The sequence below is a fragment of the Oncorhynchus keta genome, chromosome 4 (assembly GCF_023373465.1).
Source record: "Oncorhynchus keta strain PuntledgeMale-10-30-2019 chromosome 4, Oket_V2, whole genome shotgun sequence".
In the NCBI taxonomy this organism is placed as follows: Eukaryota; Metazoa; Chordata; class Actinopteri; order Salmoniformes; family Salmonidae; genus Oncorhynchus; species Oncorhynchus keta.
The window spans coordinates 726,544-753,060 of NC_068424.1; the positions used below are offsets into that span (position 1 = coordinate 726,544).

Genomic DNA, 26,517 nt, shown 5'->3' on the forward strand with positions numbered 1-26,517 from the left:
AAGTTCCTCTTAAGTAGTGAGAAAGATTGTCATGAACAGTGGTCACAGTCTTTCTATGAAGAGATTTTTATATTGCCACTGAAATAACTTTCATTTCATATTTCATTGTGTGGTTCTGTAGAGATTGAGGCAGTTTTTTGATTTGCTACAAAGATAACAAGTGATAGAACAAAACAGATTTTAAACGGGGTGGTTAAGTGATAGAACGAAACAGATTTTAAACGGTGTGGTTAAGTGATAGAACAAAACAGATTTTAAACGGTGTGGTTAAGTGATAGAACGAAACAGATTTTAAACGGTGTGGTTAAGTGATAGAACTAAACAGATTTTAAACGGTGTGGTTAAGTGATAGAACTAAACAGATTTTAAACGGTGTGGTTAAGTGATAGAACAAAACAGATTTTAAACGGTGTGGTTAAGTGATACAACAAAACAGATTTGAAACGGTGTGGTTAAGTGATACAACAAAACAGATTTGAAACGGTGTGGTTAAGTGATACAACAAAACAGATTTTAAACGGGGTGGTTAAGTGATAGAACAAAACAGATTTTAAACGGTGTGGTTAAGTGATAGAACAAAACAGATTTTAAACGGTGTGGTTAAGTGATAGAACAAAACAGATTTTAAACGGTGTGGTTAAGTGATAGAACAAAACAGATTTTAAACGGGGTGGTTAAGTGATAGAACGAAACAGATTTTAAACGGTGTGGTTAAGTGATAGAACGAAACAGATTTTAAACGGTGTGGTTAAGTGATAGAACAAAACAGATTTTAAACGGTGTGGTTAAGTGATAGAACTAAACAGATTTTAAACGGTGTGGTTAAGTGATAGAACTAAACAGATTTTAAACGGTGTGGTTAAGTGATAGAACTAAACAGATTTTAAACGGTGTGGTTAAGTGATAGAACAAAACAGATTTTAAACGGTGTGGTTAAGTGATAGAACAAAACAGATTTTAAACGGTGTGGTTAAGTGATACAACGAAACAGATTTTAAACGGTGTGGTTAAGTGATAGAACAAAACAGATTTTAAACGGTGTGGTTAAGTGATAGAACGAAACAGATTTTAAACGGTGTGGTTAAGTGATAGAACTAAACAGATTTTAAACGGTGTGGTTAAGTGATAGAACTAAACAGATTTTAAACTGTGTGGTTAAGTGATAGAACTAAACAGATTTTAAACGGTGTGGTTAAGTGATACAACGAAACAGATTTTAAACGGTGTGGTTGGACGCCTAAGGGGCTTGTAGAAAAACCACACCACAAAAATAAAGGTGTATTAAAATAACTAATGGAACCTACTAATTCTAGATGTAATTGATCAGTAATCACAACATTCGGTTAAATATCTGGCTGCTGACGGTTAGAGAACAAACATTTCCATTGTTTAGTGACGGCCGAGGTCTTCCAGGTGGTAACAGTTTGAAGGGGGAAGACGAGGCTTCGCCATGAGGGAGGTGGTTGAACATAACGAGAGTACACTTCGACTGGTTTCACTATTACGCAGTGAAAACGAACCTCAACGGCACACGGGAGGAGATAGGACTGCTCCCAGAACAGGAAACATAGACCTACTGTGTGTGTGTGTGTGTGTGCCCACCTCAACCTGATTTCTGTATGAAAGGAATATTGCCAGGTGTAGGTTCTGTGTGAAATTTAAATGTCTGTTTCCTTCTCTCTTTCACCCGTCTTTCAAACATTTCCCTTGTTGTATTTAACTAGCCTACATCTGGACCATCCCATTTATCACCGTACTCCTTAGTATCATGGGAAGGAAACTGAACAGGAAGTGGATTTAACCACCGTAGTGTTGGAAACAGACATCATTATGACGTTATCCATTGTCACACGTGTTTATTTCCCAAGCTACAGCACAATATTTAACACACAGCAGGTCTTTGAAGGACCAAAGAGATACGTGTTTTCAATGTGATACTGCTATCGTCCCGGCCAAACATCTGTATGGCATCGTGTTCCAGAATGCCTCCCTCTGCTTCAGAGAGTCGTCCGTCTCAAGTGGCTTGTTTAGTCCTGTAGTGACAGCCAGACGGCTTCCCCCCGGGGGTCTTGTTTAGTCCTGTAGAGACAGACAGCCAGACGGCTTCCCCCCGGGGGTCTTGTTTAGTCCTGTAGTGACAGCCAGACGGCTTCCCCCCGGGGGTCTTGTTTAGTCCTGTAGAGACAGACAGCCAGACGGCTTCCCCCCGGGGGTCTTGTTTAGTCCTGTAGTGACAGCGAGACGGCTTCCCCGGGGTCTTGTTTAGTCCTGTAGCGACAGCCAGACGGCTTCCCCCGGGGCTTGTTTAGTCCTGTAGTGACAGCGAGACGGCTTCCCCGGGGTCTTGTTTAGTCCTGTAGTGACAGCCAGACGGCTTCCCCGGGGCTTGTTTAGTCCTGTAGTGACAGACAGCCAGACGGCCTCCCCGGGGTCTTGTTTAGTCCTGTAGTGACAGACAGACGGCTTCCCCCCGGGGCTTGTTTAGTCCTGCAGCGATAGCCAGACGGCTTCCCCGGGGTCTTGTTTAGTCCTGTAGTGACAGCCAGATGGCTTCCCCGGGGTCTTGTTTAGTCCTGTAGTGACAGACAGACGGCTTCCCCCGGGGGTCTTCTTTAGTCCTGTAGTGACAGTGAGACGGCTTCCCCGGGGTCTTGTTTAGTCCTGTAGCGACAGCCAGACGGCTTCCCCGGGGCTTGTTTAGTCCTGTAGTGACAGCGAGACGGCTTCCCCGGGGTCTTGTTTAGTCCTGTAGTGACAGCCAGACGGCTTCCCCGGGGGCTTGTTTAGTCCTGTAGTGACAGACAGCCAGACGGCCTCCCCGGGGTCTTGTTTAGTCCTGTAGTGACAGACAGACGGCTTCCCCCCCCCGGGGGCTTGTTTAGTCCTGCAGCGATAGCCAGACGGCTTCCCCCCGGGGGTCTTGTTTAGCCCTGTAGTGACAGACAGCCAGACGGCTTCCCCCCGGGGGCTTGTTTAGTCCTGTAGCGACAGACAGACTGCTTCCCCCCGGGGGTCTTGTTTAGTCCTGTAGCGACAGACAGACGGCTTCCCCCCTGGGGGTCTTGTTTAGTCCTGTAGCGATAGCCAGACGGCTTCCCCCCGGGGGCTTGTTTAGTCCTGTAGCGACAGCGAGACTGCTTCCCCCCGGGGGCTTGTTTAGTCCTGTAGTGACAGCCAGACTGCTTCCCCCCCGGGGGTCTTGTTTAGTCCTGTAGTGACAGCCACACGGCTTCCCCCCGGGGGTCTTGTTTAGCCCTGTAGTGACAGCCACACGGCTTCCCCCCGGGGGTCTTGTTTAGTCCTGTAGTGACAGACAGCCAGACGGCTTCCCCCCGAGGGTCTTGTTTAGTCCTGTAGTGACAGCCAGACGGCTTCCCCCCCGGGGGTCTTGTTTAGTCCTGTAGAGACAGACAGCCAGACTGCTTCCCCCCGGGGGTCTTGTTTAGTCCTGTAGTGACAGCCAGACGGCTTCCCCGGGGTCTTGTTTAGTCCTGTAGTGACAGACAGACAGACTGCTTCCCCGGGGTCTTGTTTAGTCCTGTAGCGACAGACAGACGCTTCCCCCGCTTCCCCGAGGGTCTTGTTTAGTCCTGTAGTGACAGCCAGACGGCTTCCCCCCCGGGGGTCTTGTTTAGTCCTGTAGAGACAGACAGCCAGACTGCTTCCCCCCGGGGGTCTTGTTTAGTCCTGTAGTGACAGCCAGACGGCTTCCCCCCCGGGGGTCTTGTTTAGTCCTGTAGTGACAGACAGACGGCTTCCCCCCCGGGGGTCTTGTTTAGTCCTGCAGTGACAGACGGCTTCCCCCCCGGGGGCTTGTTTAGTCCTGTAGTGATAGCCAGACGGCTTCCCCCCGGGGGTCTTGTTTAGTCCTGTAGTGACAGCCAGACGGCTTCCCCCCGGGGGTCTTGTTTAGTCCTGTAGTGACAGCCAGACGGCTTCCCCCCCGGGGGTCTTGTTTAGTCCTGTAGTGACAGCGAGACGGCTTCCCCCCGGGGGTCTTGTTTAGTCCTGTAGCGACAGCCAGACGGCTTCCCCCCGGGGGCTTGTTTAGTCCTGTAGTGACAGCCAGACTGCTTCCCCCCGAGGGTCTTGTTTAGTCCTGTAGTGACAGCCAGACGGCTTCCCCCCGGGGGTCTTGTTTAGTCCTGTAGTGACAGCCAGACGGCTTCCCCCCGGGGGCTTGTTTAGTCCTGCAGCGACAGCCAGACGGCTTCCCCCCGGGGGCTTGTTTAGTCCTGTAGTGACAGCGAGACGGCTTCCCCCCGGGGGTCTTGTTTAGTCCTGTAGTGACAGCCAGACGGCTTCCCCCCGGGGGCTTGTTTAGTCCTGTAGTGACAGACAGCCAGACGGCTTCCCCCCGGGGGCTTGTTTAGTCCTGTAGTGACAGACAGACGGCTTTCCCCCCCCCGGGGGCTTGTTTAGTCCTGCAGCGACAGCCAGACGGCTTCCCCCCGGGGGTCTTGTTTAGTCCTGTAGTGACAGACAGCCAGACGGCGTCCCCACGGGGGCTTGTTTAGTCCTGTAGCGACAGACAGACTGCTTCCCCCCGGGGGTCTTGTTTAGTCCTGTAGCGACAGACAGACGGCTTCCCCCCTGGGGGTCTTGTTTAGTCCTGTAGCGATAGCCAGACGGCTTCCCCCCGGGGGCTTGTTTAGTCCTGTAGCGACAGCGAGACTGCTTCCCCCCGGGGGCTTGTTTAGTCCTGTAGTGACAGCCACACGGCTTCCCCCCGGGGTCTTGTTTAGTCCTGTAGTGACAGCCAGACTGCTTCCCCCCGGGGGCTTGTTTAGTCCTGTAGTGACAGCCAGACTGCTTCCCCCCGGGGTCTTGTTTAGTCCTGTAGTGACAGCCAGACTGCTTCCCCCCGGGGGTCTTGTTTAGTCCTGTAGTGACAGCCACACGGCTTCCCCCCGGGGGTCTTGTTTAGCCCTGTAGTGACAGCCACACGGCTTCCCCCCGGGGGTCTTGTTTAGTCCTGTAGTGACAGACAGCCAGACGGCCTCCCCCAGGGGGTCTTGTTTAGTCCTGTAGTGACAGACAGACGGCTTTCCCCCCCCCGGGGGCTTGTTTAGTCCTGCAGCGATAGCCAGACGGCTTCCCCCCGGGGGTCTTGTTTAGTCCTGTAGTGACAGACAGCCAGACGGCTTCCCCCCGAGGGTCTTGTTTAGTCCTGTAGTGACAGCGAGACGGCTTCCCCCCCGGGGGTCTTGTTTAGTCCTGTAGTGACAGCGAGACTGCTTCCCCCCGGGGGTCTTGTTTAGTCCTGTAGTGACAGCCAGACGGCTTCCCCCCCGGGGGCTTGTTTAGTCCTGTAGTGACAGCGAGACGGCTTCCCCCCCGGGGGTCTTGTTTAGTCCTGTAGTGACAGCGAGACTGCTTCCCCCCGGGGGTCTTGTTTAGTCCTGTAGTGACAGCGAGACTGCTTCCCCCCGGGGGTCTTGTTTAGTCCTGTAGTGACAGCCAGACTGCTTCCCCCCGGGGTCTTGTTTAGTCCTGTAGTGACAGCGAGACTGCTTCCCCCCGGGGGTCTTGTTTAGTCCTGTAGTGACAGCCAGACTGCTTCCCCCCGGGGGTCTTGTTTAGTCCTGTAGTGACAGCCAGACGGCTTCCCCCCGGTGTCTTGTTTAGTCCTGTAGTGACAGCCAGACAGCTTCCCCCCGGATCCTTGATGAAAACCTACTCCAGAGCGCTCGGGACCTCCGACTGGGGCGGAGGTTCACCTTCCAACAGGACAACAACCCTAAGCACACAGCCAAGACAATGCAGGAGTGGCTTCAGGACAAGTCTCTGAATGTCCTTGAATGGGTCAGCCAGAGCCTGGACTTGAACCGGATCAAACATCTCTAGAGACCTGAAAATAGCTGTGCAGCAATGCTCCCAATCCAACCTGAGAGAGCTTGAGAGGATCTGCAGAGAAGATTGAGAGAGAACACAGGTGTGCCAAGCTTGTAGCGTCATACCCAAGAAGACTCGAGTCTGTGATCGCTGCCAAAGGTGCTTCAACAAAGTACTGAGTAAAGGGTCTGAATACTTACGTCAATGTGATAATTCAGTTTTATTAAACCTGTTTTTGCCTGGTCATAATGGGGGTATGTTGTGTAGATTTGAAAAGAAAACATTTTAGAATAAGTATGTAATGTAAAACCAAATGTGGAAAAAGGGTAAACTGGTCTGAATTCTTTCTGATCGCACCGTATGCAGGTTGAACTTAATCGTGCATTTCCTCTCTAAGACAGGAAATTACATCGAAATAGTGGGGACAACTTCCTGTGTGGGGGGGTCCTTTTAAACATTTATGAAGGTTATTTAATTTTCATGACGGGTTTCATGCATCCCAGGTAACCAACTGATTTCACACAGTGTTGTTAGCCCTGTTCTCTCTGTTTTCTCTCTCTGTTTTCTCTCTACTCTGTTTGCTCTACTCTCTCATTAATGATATGCATGTCTCTGAACTCTGACCTCTTGATCTCATGGTTCCCTGTCAGAGGGGTGTTGCGTCACTCTTCCACCCCCATTCTCTACGGTGTCCCCACTTCCTGTCTCACAGCAGACCCGGTCGCCTCGACTACTTGCTGCTTCTATGCCGTTTTTGTTTTGAGAGGATTTGGGAGGATTTGGGAGGATTTGGGATTTGCTGTCAGGAGATTCAGAGCTGAAGAAATACAGGCTTTGGTGTCAACTACAGTTTTGGGGTCAGATATGTTCTCTTGGGTTAGGTGTAATCTGTAAAATCACACCCAATTGTAACTATTCCTAGTCTTCTCTAAACTGGTCTGTCCATTCTGGGTTCAGACTGTGCGTGTGCGTGTGTAGCCTATACTAGTGTGTGCTGTAAGGAGGTGTAGCATTGGTGCCGGAGGGGGCCTTGCTCAGAGCTCACAGAGCATCACATTCCAAAAGCCTGATTTTTAGCAATCTGTCTGAAGGGTGAGGTTACTCCGCTATCTCTGTCTGTCGCTCTCTGTCCATCTCAGGTAACTCTTTTGCTGTTTCACTGCTCCCGAGCACTGACCCAGATTATCTCCTGGGAAGATGGAGAAGTAGAGAGACTTGTATCTCCTGGGAAGATGGAGAAGTAGAGAGACTTGTATCTCCTGGGAAGATGGAGAAGTAGAGAGACTTGTATCTCCTGGGAAGATGGAGAAGTAGAGAGACTTGTATCTCCTGGGAAGATGGAGGAGTAGAGACCTGTATCTCCTGAGAAGATGGAGGAGTAGAGACCTGTATCTACTGGGAAGATGGAGGAGTAGAGACCTGTATCTCCTGAGAAGATGGAGGAGTAAAGACCTGTATCTACTGGGAAGATGGAGGCTGTACACATTGACACGTAGACCATGTGCAACATTGTTGCGGTGGAAGGGGTTGCAACGCTGTGAGAACTGCTGTGGCTTTGGTGTGGTTCAATGTGCACTTTTCCTGCTTCCTCTATCTAACCGGCTGATTGATGCCTCCGTACTAGATAGAAGCATTAGGTTAACACCGTTATGCTGTTAGTGAGGCTGGTAATCTGACTAGGGAAAATTATACTGAACAAATGATATCAACGCAACAATTTCAATGATTTTTCTGAGTTGCAGTTCAAATAATGAAATCCGTCAATTGAAATAAATTAAGGCCTCATCTATGGATTTCGCATGACTGGGAAGGGCCACAGCCATGGGTGGCCCTGGGAGGATATAGGCCCACTCACTGGGGAGCCAGGCCCACTCACTGGGGAGCCAGGCCCACTCACTGGGGAGCCAGGCCCACGCACTGGGGAGCCAGGCCCACGCACTGGGGAGCCAGGCCCACGCACTGGGGAGCCAGGCCCACGCACTGGGGAGCCAGGCCCACTCACTGGGGAGCCAGGCCCACGCACTGGGGAGCCAGGCCCACGCACTGGGGAGCCAGGCCCACGCACTGGGGAGCCAGGCCCACTCACTGGGGAGCCAGGCCCACTCATTGGGGAGCCAGGCCCACTCACTGGGGAGCCAGGCCCACTCACTGGGGAGCCAGGCCCACTCACTGGGGAGCCAGGCCCACGCACTGGGGAGCCAGGCCCACGCACTGGGGAGCCAGGCCCACGCACTGGGGAGCCAGGCCCACGCACTGGGGAGCCAGGCCCACTCACTGGGGAGCCAGGCCCACTCACTGGGGAGCCAGGCCCACTCACTGGGGAGCCAGGCCCACTCACTGGGGAGCCAGGCCCACTCACTGGGGAGCCAGGCCCACGCACTGGGGAGCCAGGCCCACGCACTGGGGAGCCAGGCCCAGCATATCAGAATAGGTTTTTACGGATTTATTACAGACAGAAATACTCCTCGGTTTCGGGGCTCCCGAGTGACAGACTATCTCAGTGCTAGAGGCGTCAATGCAGACAGACCCTGGTTTGATTCCAGGCTGTATCACAACCGGCCGTGATTGGGAGTCCCATAGGACGGCACACAATTGTCCCAGCATTGTCTGGGTTAGGCTGTCCATTGTAAATAAGAATTTGTTCATAACTGACCTGCCTGGTTAAATTGAAAACGTATATAAAATCAGGTTTAATAGCCTACAACATGTTGAAATGTTGAAGAATATCCTACTTCAAAACCACATGGTACATAGTCACTAAAAAACAACTGAACACTGAACAAAAATATAAACATGTAAAGTGTTGGTCCCTTGTTTCATGAGCTGAAATAAAAGATGATTTAATTGCAGATTTGTTGTTGTTGTTTACATATCTGTTAGTCAACATTTGTCCTTTGGCTCTGTCTGCTGATTGAAAACCCGAGTGGGGGTTTGTATTCGGAAGGTCCAAAGAGGGCGGTCCCAGGAGGCCTGACCCTAACTGGGCTCAGGGGCGGTCCCAGGATGCCTGACCCTAACTGGGCTCAGGGGCGGTCCCAGGATGCCTGACCCTAACTGGGCTCAGGGGCGGTCCCAGGATGCCTGACCCTAACTGGGCTCAGGGGCGGTCCCAGGATGCCTGACCCTAACTGGGCTCAGGGGCGGTCCCAGGATGCCTGACCCTAACTGGGCTCAGGGGCGGTCCCAGGATGCCTGACCCTAACTGGGCTCAGGGGCGGTCCCAGGATGTCTGACCCTAACTGGGCTCAGGGGCGGTCCCAGGATGCCTGACCCTAACTGGGCTCAGGGGCGGTCCCAGGATGCCTGACCCTAACTGGGCTCAGGGGCGGTCCCAGGATGCCTGACCCTAACTGGGCTCAGGGGCTGTCCCAGGATGTCTGACCCTAACTGGGCTCAGGGGCGGTCCCGGGATGTCTGACCCTAACTGGGCTCAGGGGCTGTCCCAGGATGTCTGACCCTAACTGGGCTCAGGGGCTGTCCCAGGATGTCTGACCCTAACTGGGCTCAGGGGCTGTCCCAGGATGTCTGACCCTAACTGGGCTCAGGGGCTGTCCCAGGATGTCTGACCCTAACTGGGCTCAGGGGCGGTCCCAGGATGTCTGACCCTAACTGGGCTCAGGGGCGGTCCCAGGATGTCTGACCCTAACTGGGCTCAGGGGCGGTCCCAGGATGTCTGACCCTAACTGGGCTCAGGGGCGGTCCCAGGATGTCTGACCCTAACTGGGCTCAGGGGCGGTCCCAGGAGGCCTGACCCTAACTGGGCTCAGGGGCGGTCCCAGGAGGCCTGACCCTAACTGGGCTCAGGGGCGGTCCCAGGAGGCCTGACCCTAACTGGGCTCAGGGGCGGTCCCAGGATGCCTGACCCTAACTGGGCTCAGGGGCTGTCCCAGGATGCCTGACCCTAACTGGGCTCAGGGGCTGTCCCAGGATGCCTGACCCTAACTGGGCTCAGGGGCTGTCCCAGGATGCCTGACCCTAACTGGGCTCAGGGGCTGTCCCAGGATGCCTGACCCTAACTGGGCTCAGGGGCTGTCCCAGGATGTCTGACCCTAACTGGGCTCAGGGGCTGTCCCAGGATGTCTGACCCTAACTGGGCTCAGGGGCTGTCCCAGGATGTCTGACCCTAACTGGGCTCAGGGGCTGTCCCAGGATGTCTGACCCTAACTGGGCTCAGGGGCGGTCCCAGGATGTCTGACCCTAACTGGGCTCAGGGGCGGTCCCAGGATGTCTGACCCTAACTGGGCTCAGGGGCTGTCCCAGGATGCCTGACCCTAACTGGGCTCAGGGGCGGTCCTCTGATTTAGTTCAAATCAAAAGGGAATTGGAGTTTTCTTCATTAAACAGTCCAAAATCATATTACACAATTATACAAACAGTATCATCCTCACTCATTAATCTTATACAACAATTAGATGTAAACCTCATATCTGAGGCTGTTATATAAACAGCATTATGGTAATGTGGCCACACCGTCTCCCATGAGCGCCCCCATGTTGTAACAAACGGACCAGTTCGTAGCTGGATTCTTCACCAATCTTTTATACTTTTCTCCGGAACTTGAAATTTGTTCGTACCTCAAGTTCTGTGAGGTGGAAGGATTTCCTTTGTCCTCTATGAAAATCTACTCTCTCTATACTGTGTGTCCATGAGGAGATTCTCAGGAGTTTACCACGTCTCTTTGACCACAGCGGAAGGCAGAGAGAGGGGGATGGGCTTTCTGTACCCAAAGACGCCAACGTCATGACAGTGTGCTTTGGGGACCTTTAACAGAATGTGACTGGCAGAATGGGTGTTGTATGTGAATGATGACGACTGCAGTAGATATCTCAGATAGGGGGGAGTGAGGCCTAAGAGGGTTTTATAAATATGCATCAACCAGTGGGTCTTGCGACGGGTATACAGAGATGACCAGTTTACAGCGGAGTATAGAGTGCAGTGATGTGTCCTATAAGGAGCATGTTAATACCCCCTCTAGATGTCTATAGACCATGTTAATAACCCCTCTAGATGTCTATAGACCATGTTAATAACCCCTCTAGACATCTATAGACCATGTTAATACCCCCTCTAGATGTCTATAGACCATGTTAATAACCCCTCTAGACATCTATAGACCATGTTAATACCCCCTCTAGATGTCTATAGACCATGTTAATACCCCCTCTAGACGTCTATAGACCATGTTAATACCCCCTCTAGACGTCTATAGACCATGTTAATACCCCCTCTAGACGTCTATAGACCATGTTAATACCCCCTCTAGATGTCTATAGACCATGTTAATACCCCCTCTAGACGTCTATAGACCATGTTAATACCCCCTCTAGATGTCTATAGTGTCTATAGACCATAGACATCTAGAGGGGCCGTCATTGAAAATAAGAATTTGTTCTTAACTGACTTGCCTGGTTAAATAAAGGTACAATTAAAAAATAAAATTAATTAAGCACAGAGGGATTAGATGTTTTAGAAATGGGTATAATTATTGAGTTCTTCCACAATACTGGCACGTGTTGCTGGTCCAGTGAGGATTGAAAAAGGTCTGTAAAAACACCGGCCAGTTGTTCAGCACAGTGCTTTAACACCATGTCCACTCATTTAGTCTGGGCTTTTTGGATGTGTTACACCCTCTGAACAACTTTAACACTGTTTAACAACAACTAGTAACTAGAAAGAAATAGCCTATTCCTGAACAGACTCTTCATACGAACAGTAGGCCTAGGCTACTTAAAAATACCAAATGTTAAGTCTGATGCAACAGATCAGAATTTGAGTTTAAACTGTCGATTATTTGACCACTGAAGTACAGCAGTGAACACGAGGCTAGTAGGCTACGGCTACGTGCAGATGTTCCTTCCGTAGTACAAATAGCGGAAAACACGGTTGACAAAAGCGCACTGCATGTGACAGAGATGAAAACGTCCGTTAGACATGACATTTAGGAAGAGGGGGAGATCTGAAGATGCAATAACTAGCATGGCTTGCTAATATGACTAGGATTATCAACAACTAGCATGGGATGCTAATATGACTAGGATTATCAACAACTAGCATGGGATGCTAATATGACTAGGATTATCAACAACTAGCATGGGATGCTAATATGACTAGGATTATCAACAACTAGCATGGGATGCTAATATGACTAGGATTATCAATTAGGATGGGATGCTAATATGACTAGGATTATCAATTAGGATGGGATGCTAATATGACTAGGATTATCAACAACTTGCATGGCTTGCTAATATGACTAGGATTATCAACAACTTGAATGGGATGCTAATATGACTAGGATTATCAACAACTAGCATGGGATGCTAATATGACGAGGATTATCAACAACTAGCATGGGATGCTAATATGACTAGGATTATCAACAATTAGCATGGCTTGCTAATATGACTAGGATTATCAACAACTAGCATGGGATGCTAATATGACTAGGATTATCAACAACTAGCATGGGATGCTAATATGACTAGGATTATCAACAACTAGCATGGGTTGCTAATATGACTAGGATTATCAACAATTAGCATGGCTTGCTAATATGACTAGGATTATCATCAACTAGCATGGGATGCTAATATGACTAGTATTATCAACAACTAGCATGGGATGCTAATATGACTAGGATTATCAACAACTAGCATGGGATGCTAATATGACTAGGATTATCAACAACTAGCATGGGATGCTAATATGACTAGGATTATCAACAATTAGCATGGGATGCTAATATGACTAGGATTATCAACAATTAGCATGGGATGCTAATATGACTAGGATTATCAACAACTAGCATGGGATGCTAATATGACTAGGATTATGAATTAGGATGGGATGCTAATATGACGAGGATTATCAACAACTAGCATGGGATGCTAATATGACTAGGATTATCAACAACTAGCATGGGATTGCTAATATGACTAGGATTATCAACAACTAGCATGGGATGCTAATATGACTAGGATTATCAACAACTAGCAGGATTATCATCAACCTGCATGGGATGCTAATTATCAACAACTAGATGGGATGCTAATATGGGATTATCATCAACTAGCATGGGATGCTAATATGACTAGGATTATCATCAACTAGCATGGGATGCTAATATGACTAGGATTATCATCAACTAGCATGGGATGCTAATATGACTAGGATTATCAACAACTAGCATGGGTTGCTAATATGACTAGGATTATCAACAACTAGCATGGGATGCTAATATGACTAGGATTATCAACAACTAGCATGGGATGCTAATATGACTAGGATTATCAACAACTAGCATGGGATGCTAATATGACGAGGATTATCATCAACTAGCATGGGATGCTAATATGACGAGGATTATCATCAACTAGCATGGGATGCTAATATGACTAGGATTATCAACAACTAGCATGGGATGCTAATATGACTAGGATTATCATCAACTAGCATGGGATGCTAATATGACTAGGATTATCAACAACTAGCATGGGATGCTAATATGACTAGGATTATCAACAACTAGCATGGGATGCTAATATGACTAGGATTATCAACAACTAGCATGGGTTGCTAGTATGACTAGGATTATCAACAACTAGCATGGGATGCTAATATGACTAGGATTATCAACAACTAGCATGGGATGCTAATATGACTAGGATTATCAACAACTAGCATGGGATGCTAATATGACTAGGATTATCAACAACTAGCATGGGATGCTAATATGACTAGGATTATCAACAACTAGCATGGGATGCTAATATGACTAGGATTATCAACAACTAGCATGGGATGCTAATATGACTAGGATTATCAACAACTAGCATGGGATGCTAATATGACTAGGATTATCAACAACTAGCATGGGATGCTAATATGACTAGGATTATCAACAACTAGCATGGGATGCTAATATGACTAGGATTATCAACAACTAGCATGGGATGCTAATATGACTAGGATTATCATCAACTAATATGAGCATGGGATGCTAATATGACTAGAATCATCAACTAGCATGGGATGCTAATATCATCAACTAGCATGGGATGCTAATATGAGGGATTATCATCAACTAGCATGGGATGCTAATATGACTAGGATTATCATCAACTAGCATGGGTTGCTAATATGACTGATTATCAACAACTAGGGATTATCATCAACTAGCATGGGATGCTAATATGACTAGGATTATCATCAACTAGCATGGGATGCTAATATGACTAGGATTATCAACAACTAGCATGGGATGCTAATATGACTATGATTATCAACAACTAGCATGGGATGCTAATATGACTAGGATTATCATGGGTTACTAATATGACTAGGTTTATCATAGGCTACTAATATGACTAGGGGATTATCAACAAACTAGCATGGGATGCTAATATGACTAGGATTATCATCAACTAGCATGGGATGCTAATATGACTAGGATTATCAACAACTAGCATGGGATGCTAATATGACTATGATTATCAACAACGAGCATGGGATGCTAATATGACTAGGATTATCAACAACGAGCATGGGATGCTAATGACTGGATTATCAACAACTAGCATGGGATTATCAGGATTATCAACTAGCATGGGATGCTAATATGACTAGGATTATGAATTAGGATGGGATGCTAATATGACGAGGATTATCAACAACTAGCATGGGATGCTAATATGACTAGGATTATCAACAACTAGCATGGGATGCTAATATGACTAGGTTAGTGCCTTTGGTCAACTGGACAACGAAAGAAAGTATATTCTAAAATAATTGCCTCCACGGATATGGTCTGATTTTTGGCTAGGCTATTTTGAAGCAAGGTAAGGCGTGCCTCGTAGTAAAACCTTCATGTTTCCAACCATGTAAGAATATGTTTTCAAAATCCATACTGCCTCCAGCTCATAGCAGAGTGGTGTGTGAGGCGCTGGGGAAGCCTGCCTTCCGTTGACAATTCATTTCATGTTTGAGATGCTGTAGCACCAGCTCTTGTGCTTTTGTGACAGATCATCCACTCAGACTGTATATCTGTGTGCTGGACGCATGTGATAAGATGCATAATGAATATACTGTTCACACCCAATTTAATTCCACTAAATGTTGCTAATAAACTCTTTAACCATCCATCAATGAGGAGGTTCAAAAACATTTTCTCAATGGGATTTTTTTCTTCTCCCTGACAATTGGCCACAAATACATTTCTTGATCTGCTTTTCAAATGTGTTTTATTGGGCCAAAGGCCGGCTGTTAATGTCTAACAGACACCCTGTGTCCTTTATGACGTGACCCAAATACAACTACCAAAACCAATGGTGAACCTGAACAATCTTAAATACAACTACCAAAACCAATAGTGAACCTGAACAATCTTAAATACAACTACCAAAACCAATAGTGAACCTGAACAATCTTAAATACAACTACCAAAACCAATAGTGAACCTGAACAATCTTAAATACAACTACCAAAACCAATAGTGAACCTGAACAATCTTAAATACAACTACCAAAACCAATAGTGAACCTGAACAATCTTAAATACAACTACCAAAACAATCTTAAATACAACTACCAAAACAATCTTAAATACAACTACCAAAACAATCTTAAATACAACTACCAAAACAATCTTAAATACAACTACCAAAACAATCTTAAATACAACTACCAAAACAACTACCAATAGTGAACCTGAACAATCTTAAATACAACTACCAAAACCAATAGTGAACCTGAACAATCTTAAATACAACTACCAAAACCAATAGTGAACCTGAACAATCTTAAATACAACTACCAAAACCAATAGTGAACCTGAACAATCTTAAATACAACTACCAAAACCAATAGTGAACCTGAACAATCTTAAATACAACTACCAAAACCAATAGTGAACCTGAACAATCTTAAATACAATCTTAAATACAACTACCAAAACCAATAGTGAACCTGAACAATCTTAAATACAACTACCAAAACCAATAGTGAACCTGAACAATCTTAAATACAACTACCAAAACCAATAGTGAACAATCTGAACAATCTTAAATACAACTACCAAAACCAATAGTGAACCTGAACAATCTTAAATACAACTACCAAAACCAATAGTGAACCTGAACAATCTTAAATACAACTACCAAAACCAATAGTGAACCTGAACAATCTTAAATACAACTACCAAAACCAATAGTGAACCTGAACAATCTTAAATACAACTACCAAAACCAATAGTGAACCTGAACAATCTTAAATACAACTACCAAAACCAATAGTGAACCTGAACAATCTTAAATACAACTACCAAAACCAATAGTGAACCTGAACAATCTTAAATACAACTACCAAAACCAATAGTGAACCTGAACAATCTTAAATACAACTACCAAAACCAATAGTGAACCTGAACAATCTTAAATACAACTACCAAAACCAATAGTGAACCTGAACAATCTTAAATACAACTACCAAAACCAATAGTGAACCTGAACAATCTTAAATACAACTACCAAAACCAATAGTGAACCTGAACAATCTTAAATACAACTACCAAAACCAATAGTGAACCTGAACAATCTTAAATACAACTACCAAAACCAATAGTGAACCTGAACAATCTTAAATACAACTACCAAAACCAATAGTGAACCTGAACAATCTTAAATACAACTACCAAAACCAATAGTGAACCTGAACAATCTTAAATACAACTACCAAAACCAATAGTGAACCTGAACAATCTTAAATACAACTACCAAAACCAATAGTGAACCTGAACAATCTTAAATACAACTACCAAAACCAATAGTGAACCTGAACAATCTTAAATACAACTACCAAAACCAATAGTGAACCTGAACAATCTTAAATACAACTACCAAAACCAATAGTGAACCTGAACAATCTTAAATACAACTACCAAAACCAATAGTGAACCTGAACAATCTTAAATACAACTACCAAAACCAATAGTGAACCTGAACAATCTTAAATACAACTACCAAAACCAATAGTGAACCTGAACAATCTTAAATACAACTACCAAAACCAATAGTGAACCAAAACCAATAGTGAACAATCTTAAATACAACTACCAAAACCAATAGTGAACCTGAACAATCTTAAATACAACAATCTTAAATACAACTACCAAAACAATCTTAAATACAACTACCAAAACAATCTTAAATACAACTACCAAAACAATCTTAAATACAACTACCAAAACAATCTTAAATACAACTACCAAAACAATCTTAAATACAACTACCAAAACAATCTTAAATACAACTACCAAAACAATCTTAAATACAACTACCAAAACAATCTTAAATACAACTACCAAAACAATCTTAAATACAACTACCAAAACCAATAGTGAACCTGAACAATCTTAAATACAGCTACCAAAACCAATAGTGAACCTGAACAATCTTAAATACAGCTACCAAAACCAATAGTGAACCTGAACAATCTTAAATACAGCTACCAAAACCAATAGTGAACCTGAACAATCTTAAATACAGCTACCAAAACCAATAGTGAACCTGAACAATCTTAAATACAGCTACCAAAACCAATAGTGAACCTGAACAATCTTAAATACAGCTAAACCAAAACCAACAATCTTAACAATCCTGAACAATCTTAAATACAGCTACCAAAACCAATAGTGAACCTGAACAATCTTAAATACAGCTACCAAAACCAATAGTGAACCTGAACAATCTTAAATACAGCTACCAAAACCAATAGTGAACCTGAACAATCTTAAATACAGCTACCAAAACCAATAGTGAACCTGAACAATCTTAAATACAGCTACCAAAACCAATAGTGAACCTGAACAATCTTAAATACAGCTACCAAAACCAATAGTGAACCTGAACAATCTTAAATACAGCTACCAAAACCAATAGTGAACCTGAACAATCTTAAATACAGCTACCAAAACCAATAGTGAACCTGAACAATCTTAAATACAGCTACCAAAACCAATAGTGAACCTGAACAATCTTAAATACAGCTACCAAAACCAATAGTGAACCTGAACAATCTTAAATACAGCTACCAAAACCAATAGTGAACCTGAACAATCTTAAATACAGCTACCAAAACCAATAGTGAACCTGAACAATCTTAAATACAGCTACCAAAACCAATAGTGAACCTGAACAATCTTAAATACAGCTACCAAAACCAATAGTGAACCTGAACAATCTTAAATACAGCTACCAAAACCAATAGTGAACCTGAACAATCTTAAATACAGCTACCAAAACCAATAGTGAACCTGAACAATCTTAAATACAGCTACCAAAACCAATAGTGAACCTGAACAATCTTAAATACAGCTACCAAAACCAATAGTGAACCTGAACAATCTTAAATACAGCTACCAAAACCAATAGTGAACCTGAACAATCTTAAATACAGCTACCAAAACCAATAGTGAACCTGAACAATCTTAAATACAGCTACCAAAACCAATAGTGAACCTGAACAATCTTAAATACAGCTAAAACCAAAACCTGAACAATCAATAGTGAACCTGAACAATCTTAAATACAGCTACCAAAACCAATAGTGAACCTGAACAATCTTAAATACAGCTACCAAAACCAATAGTGAACCTGAACAATCTTAAATACAGCTACCAAAACCAATAGTGAACCTGAACAATCTTAAATACAGCTACCAAAACCAATAGTGAACCTGAACAATCTTAAATACAGCTACCAAAACCAATAGTGAACCTGAACAATCTTAAATACAACTACCAAAACCAATAGTGAACCTGAACAATCTTAAATACAACTACCAAAACCAATAGTGAACCTGAACAATCTTAAATACAGCTACCAAAACCAATAGTGAACCTGAACAATCTTAAATACAACTACCAAAACCAATAGTGAACCTGAACAATCTTAAATACAACTACCAAAACCAATAGTGAACCTGAACAATCTTAAATACAACTACCAAAACCAATAGTGAACCTGAACAATCTTAAATACAACTACCAAAACCAATAGTGAACCTGAACAATCTTAAATACAACTACCAAAACCAATAGTGAACCTGAACAATCTTAAATACAACTACCAAAACCAATAGTGAACCTGAACAACCCTAATCAAATCTGAACGATTTGAAAACCCTACTCAGTAGTTGGGTAAAACAACATTCTATACAGCGGGGTTAGTAACGATGACCAACAACGTTGGTTGTCACTCCACTAATAAAGCCTATGATTTAACATTGCGAAAGCCATTTTTAGAAGCATCTGAATGCTGAAGGAGCTGTGCAGATATAGCTTATTAGAACAGGGATAGGCCTACACCTCGTTGGTCCACTGTCCCAAACTGTCCACACAGTTATCTGCCAGTCACACAGGTCCCCAGGTCCAAGATGACAAAACTAAACCGTATATCTCCTCTCTCTCCCCAGGTCCAGAGGTCCAAGATGACTGAAGAGGTGATTGTCATCGCCAAGTTTGACTACCTGGCTCAGCAAGACCAGGAGTTGGACATTAAGAAGAACGAGCGGCTGTGGCTGCTGGACGACAGTAAGTCCTGGTGGAGGGTCCGCAACGCCACCAACAAGACCGGCTTCGTACCCTCCAACTACGTAGAGAGGAAGAACAGCGCCAGGAAGGCATCCATCGTCAAGAACCTCAAAGACACACTAGGTCAGAAACTGTCCTAACCTTAACCTCAGACACACTAGGTCAGAACTGTCCTAACCTTAACCTCAGTCAAACTGTGCTAACCTCAGTTACACGAGGTCAGAAACTGTCCTAACCTTAACCTCAGTCAAGCTGTCATAACCTCAGTCACACTAGGTCAGGACCTGTCCTAACCTTAACCTCAGACACACTAGGTCAGAAACTGTCCTAACCTTAACCTCAGTTACACTCGGTCAGGAACTGTCCTAACCTTAACCTCAGTCACACTGTCCTAACCTTAACCTCAGTTACACTGTCCTAACCTTAACCTCAGTTACACTAGGTCAGAACTGTCCTAACCTTAACCTCAGTTCCACTGTCCTAACCTTAACCTCAGTTCCACTGTCCTAACCTTAACCTCAGTTCCACTAGGTCAGGAACTGTCCTAACCTTAACCTCAGTTCCACTGTCCTAACCTTAACCTCAGTTCCACTGTCCTAACCTTAACCTCAGTTCCACTGTCCTAACCTTAACCTCAGTTCCACTGTCCTAACCTTAACCTCAGTTCCACTAGGTCAGAACTGTCCTAACCTTAACCTCAGTTCCACTAGGTCAGGAACTGTCCTAACCTTAACCTCAGTTCCACTGGGTCAGAACTGTCCTGTGTGACAGTTATTATGACATGTAAACCCCTTAAACAGCGTTAAAAAAAGTGTTATTTGATGTGCAGTGAACGCACAGGTTTACAGTAGCAGCTTTTTGAGGAGCTGCTCTCTGACAGATGATGGGCCATTCTGCTCATCAAACTGGGTTCTGTGTGGTTGTGATGAAGACTAACAAAAATAGACACTTGTTAATTTCATTCCACAAAATTACGCAAAATAACCTATAGGCCGATAAGCTTCGTTGGTGAAAATGTTCTGTGACTAACCATTAACATCCCTAGTGGAAGTCAAAACACTTGGCTCGATTGTTATCTCTAAATATAATATTGTTGCTATATAGCCATGTAGGCTAATTTATCTGCCAGGGAAATCTGACCATACCTATATTCTCCTGATTCCTGCTTACAAGCAAAAACTACTCATTGGCGGCAGCTCTGGCTTTTAGCTCAGTGCAGATGTTGCCTGTAACCCATGGCTTCTGGTTGGGAAATGTACGTACGGTCCCTGTGGGAACGACGTCGTCGATGCTCTTATTGATGAAGCCGGTGACTGCGTTGGTATACTCCTCAACGCCATTGGATGAATCCCAGAACGTATTCCAGTCTGTGCTAGCAAATCAGTAGCATCCGCTTCATCTGACCACTACCATATTGGGCAAGTTACTGGTACTTCCTTCTTCAATTTTTGCTTGGAAGCAGGAATCGGGAGGATATAATTATGGTCAGATTTGCCAAATGCAGGGCGAGGGAGATGTTTGTCTTTGTGTGTGGAGTAAAGGTGGTCTTGATTTATTATTTTCTCCAGCTGCACATGCGTTTGTGTTGGGGGGGTGTAATTGTATTGTGGGGGTGTGGGTGTAATTCTGTTGTGTGTGTGTGTGTGTGTAATTCTGTTGTGTGTGTTGGGGGGTGTAATTGTATTGTGGGGGGTGTTGGGGGGGTGTAATTCTGTTGTGTGTGTGTTGGGGGGTGTAATTCTGTTGTGTGTGTTGGGGGGGTGTAATTATATTGTGGGGGGGTGTAATTCTGTTGTGTGCTCAGTTGTTAGAGCATGGCTCTTGTAACGCTGTTGGGTAGTGTGGTTCGATTCCCGGGACCAATTCTGAATGTATGCACACATGACTGTATATTGTTTGGATAAAAACGTCAGCTAAATGGCATATATTATTATTATTATTATTCTGTATGTGGGGGTGTAATTATATTGTGTGGGGGGTGTAATTACATTGTGTGGGGGTGTGTGATTATATTGTTTGTTCGGGGTGATTATATTGTGTGTCGGGGGGTGATTATATTGTGTGTCGGGGGTGTGATTATATTGTGTGCGTGTCGGGGGTGTGATTATATTGTGTGTCGGGGTGATTATATTGTGTGTGGGGGTGTGTGTGATTATATTGTGTGTCGGGGGTGTGTGATTATATTGTGTGTGTGGGGGGTGATTATATTGTGTGTCGGGGGGGGTGATTATATTGTGTGTGGGGGTGTGATTATATTGTGTGTCGGGGGGGGTGATTATATTGTGTGTCGGGGGGTGTGATTATATTGTGTGTCGGGGGGTGATTATATTGTGTGTCGGGGTGTGATTATATTGTGTGTCGGGGGGTTGTGATTATATTGTGTGTCGGGGGGTGTGATTATATTGTGTGTCGGTGTGATTATATTGTGTGTCGGGGGGTGTGATTATATTGTGTGTCGGGGGTGTGTGATTATATTGTGTGGGGGGGGGTGTAATTATATGGTGTGGGGGGGTGTAATTATATTGTGTGTGTGTGGGGGGTGTAATTATATTGTGTGGGGGGTGTGATTATATTGTGTGGGAGGGTGTGATTATATTTTGTCGGGGGGTGATTATATTTTGTCGGGGGGTGATTATATTTTGTCGGGGGGTGATTATATTGTGTGTCGGGGGTGTGTGTGTGATTATATTGTGTGTCGGGGGGGTGTGTGATTATATTGTTTGTGTGGGGGGTGTGATTATATTGTGTGTCGGGGGGAGTGTAATTATATGGTGTGGGGGTGTAATTATATTGTGTGGGGGGTGTAATTATATTGTGTGGGGGTGTGATTATATTGTGTCGGGAGGGTGTGATTATATTTTGTCTGGGGGGGTGTGATTATATTGTGTGTGGGGGGGTGATTATATTGTGTGGGGGTGTAATTATATGGTGTGGGGTGGGTGTAATTATATTGTGGTGGGGGGTGTAATTATATGGTGTGGGGGGTGTAATTATATGGTGTGGGGGTGTAATTATATTGTGTGTGTGTGAGGGGGAGTGTAATTATATTGTGTGTGTGTGTGGGGGGTTGTAATTATATTGTGTGTGTGTTGGGGGGGTGTAATTATATTGTGTGTGGGAGGGTGTAATTGTGTTGTGTGTGGGGAGGGGTGTAATTATATTGTGTGTGTGTGGGGGGGTGTAATTCTATGTGTGTGTGGGGGGTGTAATTATATTGTGTGTGGGGGGTATAATTATATTGTTTGTGTGGGGGGTGTAATTATATTTGTGTGTGTGTGGGGGTGTAATTATATTTGTGTGTGGGAGGGGAGTGTAATTGTGTTGTGTGTGGGAGGGGTGTAATTATATTGTGTGTGTGGGGGGGTGTAATTGTTTTGTTGTGTTGGGGGTGTTGATTTTTGTGTGTTTTTCTTCCTATGGCCCACCGGGAACAGGGTCTTACCTGGACTTGAAGAAGTGCCACCTTTACAGGTTACAACTATAGCCTAGAGATTCAACCATGTTGTCCTACCCAGAGGCTCTCCACCTTTACACATTACAACTATAGCCTAGAGATTCAACCATGTTGTCCTACCCAGAGTCTCTCCACCTTTACACATTACAACTATAGCCTAGAGATTCAACCATGTTGTCCCTACCCAGAGTCTCTCCACCTTTACACATTACAACTATAGCCTAGAGATTCAACCATGTTGTCCTACCCAGAGTCTCTCCACCTTTACACATTACAACTATAGCCTAGAGATTCAACCATGTTGTCCTACCCAGAGTCTCTCCACCTTTACACATTACAACTATAGCCTAGAGATTCAACCATGTTGTCCTACCCAGAGTCTCTCCACCTTTACACATTACAACTATAGCCTAGAGATTCAACCATGTTGTCCTGTGAGTCTCTCCACCTTTACACATTACAACTATAGCCTAGAGATTCAACCATGTTGTCCTACCCAGAGTCTCTCCACCTTTACACATTACAACTATAGCCTAGAGATTCAACCATGTTGTCCTACCCAGAGTCTCCACCTTTACACATTACAACTATAGCCTAGAGATTCAACCATGTTGTCCTACCCAGAGTCTCTCCACCTTTACACATTACAACTATAGCCTAGAGATTCAACCATGTTGTCCTACCCAGAGTCTCTCCACCTTTACACATTACAACTATAGCCTAGAGATTCAACCATGTTGTCCTACCCAGAGTCTCTCCACCTTTACACATTACAACTATAGCCTAGAGATTCAACCATGTTGTCCTACCCAGAGTCTCTCCACCTTTACACATTACAACTATAGCCTAGAGATTCAACCATGTTGTCCTACCCAGAGTCTCTCCACCTTTACACATTACAACTATAGCCTAGAGATTCAACCATGTTGTCCTACCCAGAGTCTCTCCACCTTTACACATTACAACTATGGCCTAGAGATTCAACCATGTTGTCCTACCCAGAGTCTCTCCACCTTTACAGGTTACAACTATAGCCTAGAGATTCAACCATGTTGTCCTACCCAGAGTCTCTCCACCTTTACACATTACAACTATAGCCTAGAGATTCAACCATGTTGTCCTACCCAGAGTCTCTCCACCTTTACACATTACAACTATAGCCTAGAGATTCAACCATGTTGTCCTACCCAGAGTCTCTCCACCTTTACACATTACAACTATAGCCTAGAGATTCAACCATGTTGTCCTACCCAGAGTCTCTCCACCTTTACACATTACAACTATAGCCTAGAGATTCAACCATGTTGTCCTACCCAGAGTCCTCCACCTTTACACATTACAACTATAGCCTAGAGATTCAACCATGTTGTCCTACCCAGAGTCTCTCCACCTTTACACATTACAACTATAGCCTAGAGATTCAACCATGTTGTCCTACCCAGAGTCTCTCCACCTTTACACATTACAACTATAGCCTAGAGATTCAACCATGTTGTCCTACCCAGAGTCTCTCCACCTTTACACATTACAACTATAGCCTAGAGATTCAACCATGTTGTCCTACCCAGTGTCTCTCCACCTTTACACATTACAACTATAGCCTAGAGATTCAACCATGTTGTCCTACCCAGAGTCTCTCCACCTTTACACATTACAACTATAGCCTAGAGATTCAACCATGTTGTCCCTACCCAGAGTCTCCACCTTTACACATTACAACTATAGCCTAGAGATTCAACCATGTTGTCCTACCCAGAGTCTCTCCACCTTTACACATTACAACTATAGCCTAGAGATTCAACCATGTTGTCCTACCCAGAGTCTCTCCACCTTTACACATTACAACTATAGCCTAGAGATTCAACCATGTTGTCCTACCCAGAGTCTCTCCACCTTTACACATTACAACTATAGCCTAGAGATTCAACCATGTTGTCCTACCCAGAGTCTCTCCACCTTTACACATTACAACTATAGCCTAGAGATTCAACCATGTTGTCCTACCCAGAGTCTCCACCTTTACACATTACAACTATAGCCTAGAGATTCAACCATGTTGTCCTACCCAGAGTCTCTCCACCTTTACACATTACAACTATAGCCTAGAGATTCAACCATGTTGTCCTACCCAGAGTCTCTCCACCTTTACACATTACAACTATAGCCTAGAGATTCAACCATGTTGTCCTACCCAGAGTCTCTCCACCTTTACACATTACAACTATAGCCTAGAGATTCAACCATGTTGTCCCTACCCAGAGTCTCTCCACCTTTACACATTACAACTATAGCCTAGAGATTCAACCATGTTGTCCTACCCAGAGTCTCTCCACCTTTACACATTACAACTATAGCCTAGAGATTCAACCATGTTGTCCTACCCAGAGTCTCTCCACCTTTACACATTACAACTATAGCCTAGAGATTCAACCATGTTGTCCTACCCAGAGTCTCTCCACCTTTACAGGTTACAACTATAGCCTAGAGATTCAACCATGTTGTCCTACCCAGAGTCTCCACCTTTACACATTACAACTATAGCCTAGAGATTCAACCATGTTGTCCTACCCAGAGTCTCTCCACCTTTACACATTACAACTATAGCCTAGAGATTCAACCATGTTGTCCTACCCAGAGTCTCTCCACCTTTACACATTACAACTATAGCCTAGAGATTCAACCATGTTGTCCTACCCAGAGTCTCTCCACCTTTACACATTACAACTATAGCCTAGAGATTCAACCATGTTGTCCTACCCAGAGTCCCTCCACCTTTACACATTACAACTATAGCCTAGAGATTCAACCATGTTGTCCTACCCAGAGTCTCTCCACCTTTACACATTACAACTATAGCCTAGAGATTCAACCATGTTGTCCTACCCAGAGTCTCTCCACCTTTACACATTACAACTATAGCCTAGAGATTCAACCATGTTGTCCTACCCAGAGTCCCTCCACCTTTACACATTACAACTATAGCCTAGAGATTCAACCATGTTGTCCTACCCAGAGTCTCTCCACCTTTACACATTACAACTATAGCCTAGAGATTCAACCATGTTGTCCTACCCAGAGGCTCTCCACCTTTACACATTACAACTATAGCCTAGAGATTCAACCATGTTGTCCTACCCAGAGTCTCTCCACCTTTACACATTACAACTATAGCCTAGAGATTCAACCATGTTGTCCCACCCAGACTCTCCTACTTGGTGGTGATGTCCCTGTGTTACAGTGTGTATAGTCGTCAAAGTGGTGATGTGTATAGTGGTGATGTGTATAGTGGTCTAGATGGTGATGTGTATAGTGGTCTAGATGGTGATGTGTATAGTGGTCTAGATGGTCATGTGTATAGTGGTCTAAGTGGTGATGTGTATAGTGGTCTAAGTGGTGATGTGTATAGTGGTCTAAGTGGTGATGTGTATAGTGGTGATGTGTATAGTGGTGATGTGTATAGTGGTGATGTGTATAGTGGTCTAGGTGGTGATGTGTATAGTGGTGATGTGTATAGTTGTCTAGATGGTGATGTGTATAGTGGTCTAGATGGTGATGTGTATAGTGGTCTAGATGGTGATGTGTTTAGTGGTCTAAGTGGTGATGTGTATAGTGGTGATGTGTAAGTGGTGATGTGTATAGTGGTG

General features: G+C 44.8%; 1 protein-coding gene across 2 annotated transcripts in view; it reads left to right on the forward strand.

Moving 5' to 3' along the window:
- The window catches only part of LOC118382070 (cytoplasmic protein NCK1-like), a 99,000-nt gene that overhangs the window by 17,856 nt on the left and 54,627 nt on the right, over positions 1–26,517 (forward strand). For both annotated transcript variants that reach the window (XM_052498585.1, XM_052498589.1), the window contains exon 2: positions 19,302–19,542. In XM_052498585.1, the coding sequence (XP_052354545.1) occupies positions 19,302–19,542 (241 nt within the window). The remainder of the gene's footprint in view (positions 1–19,301; positions 19,543–26,517) is intronic.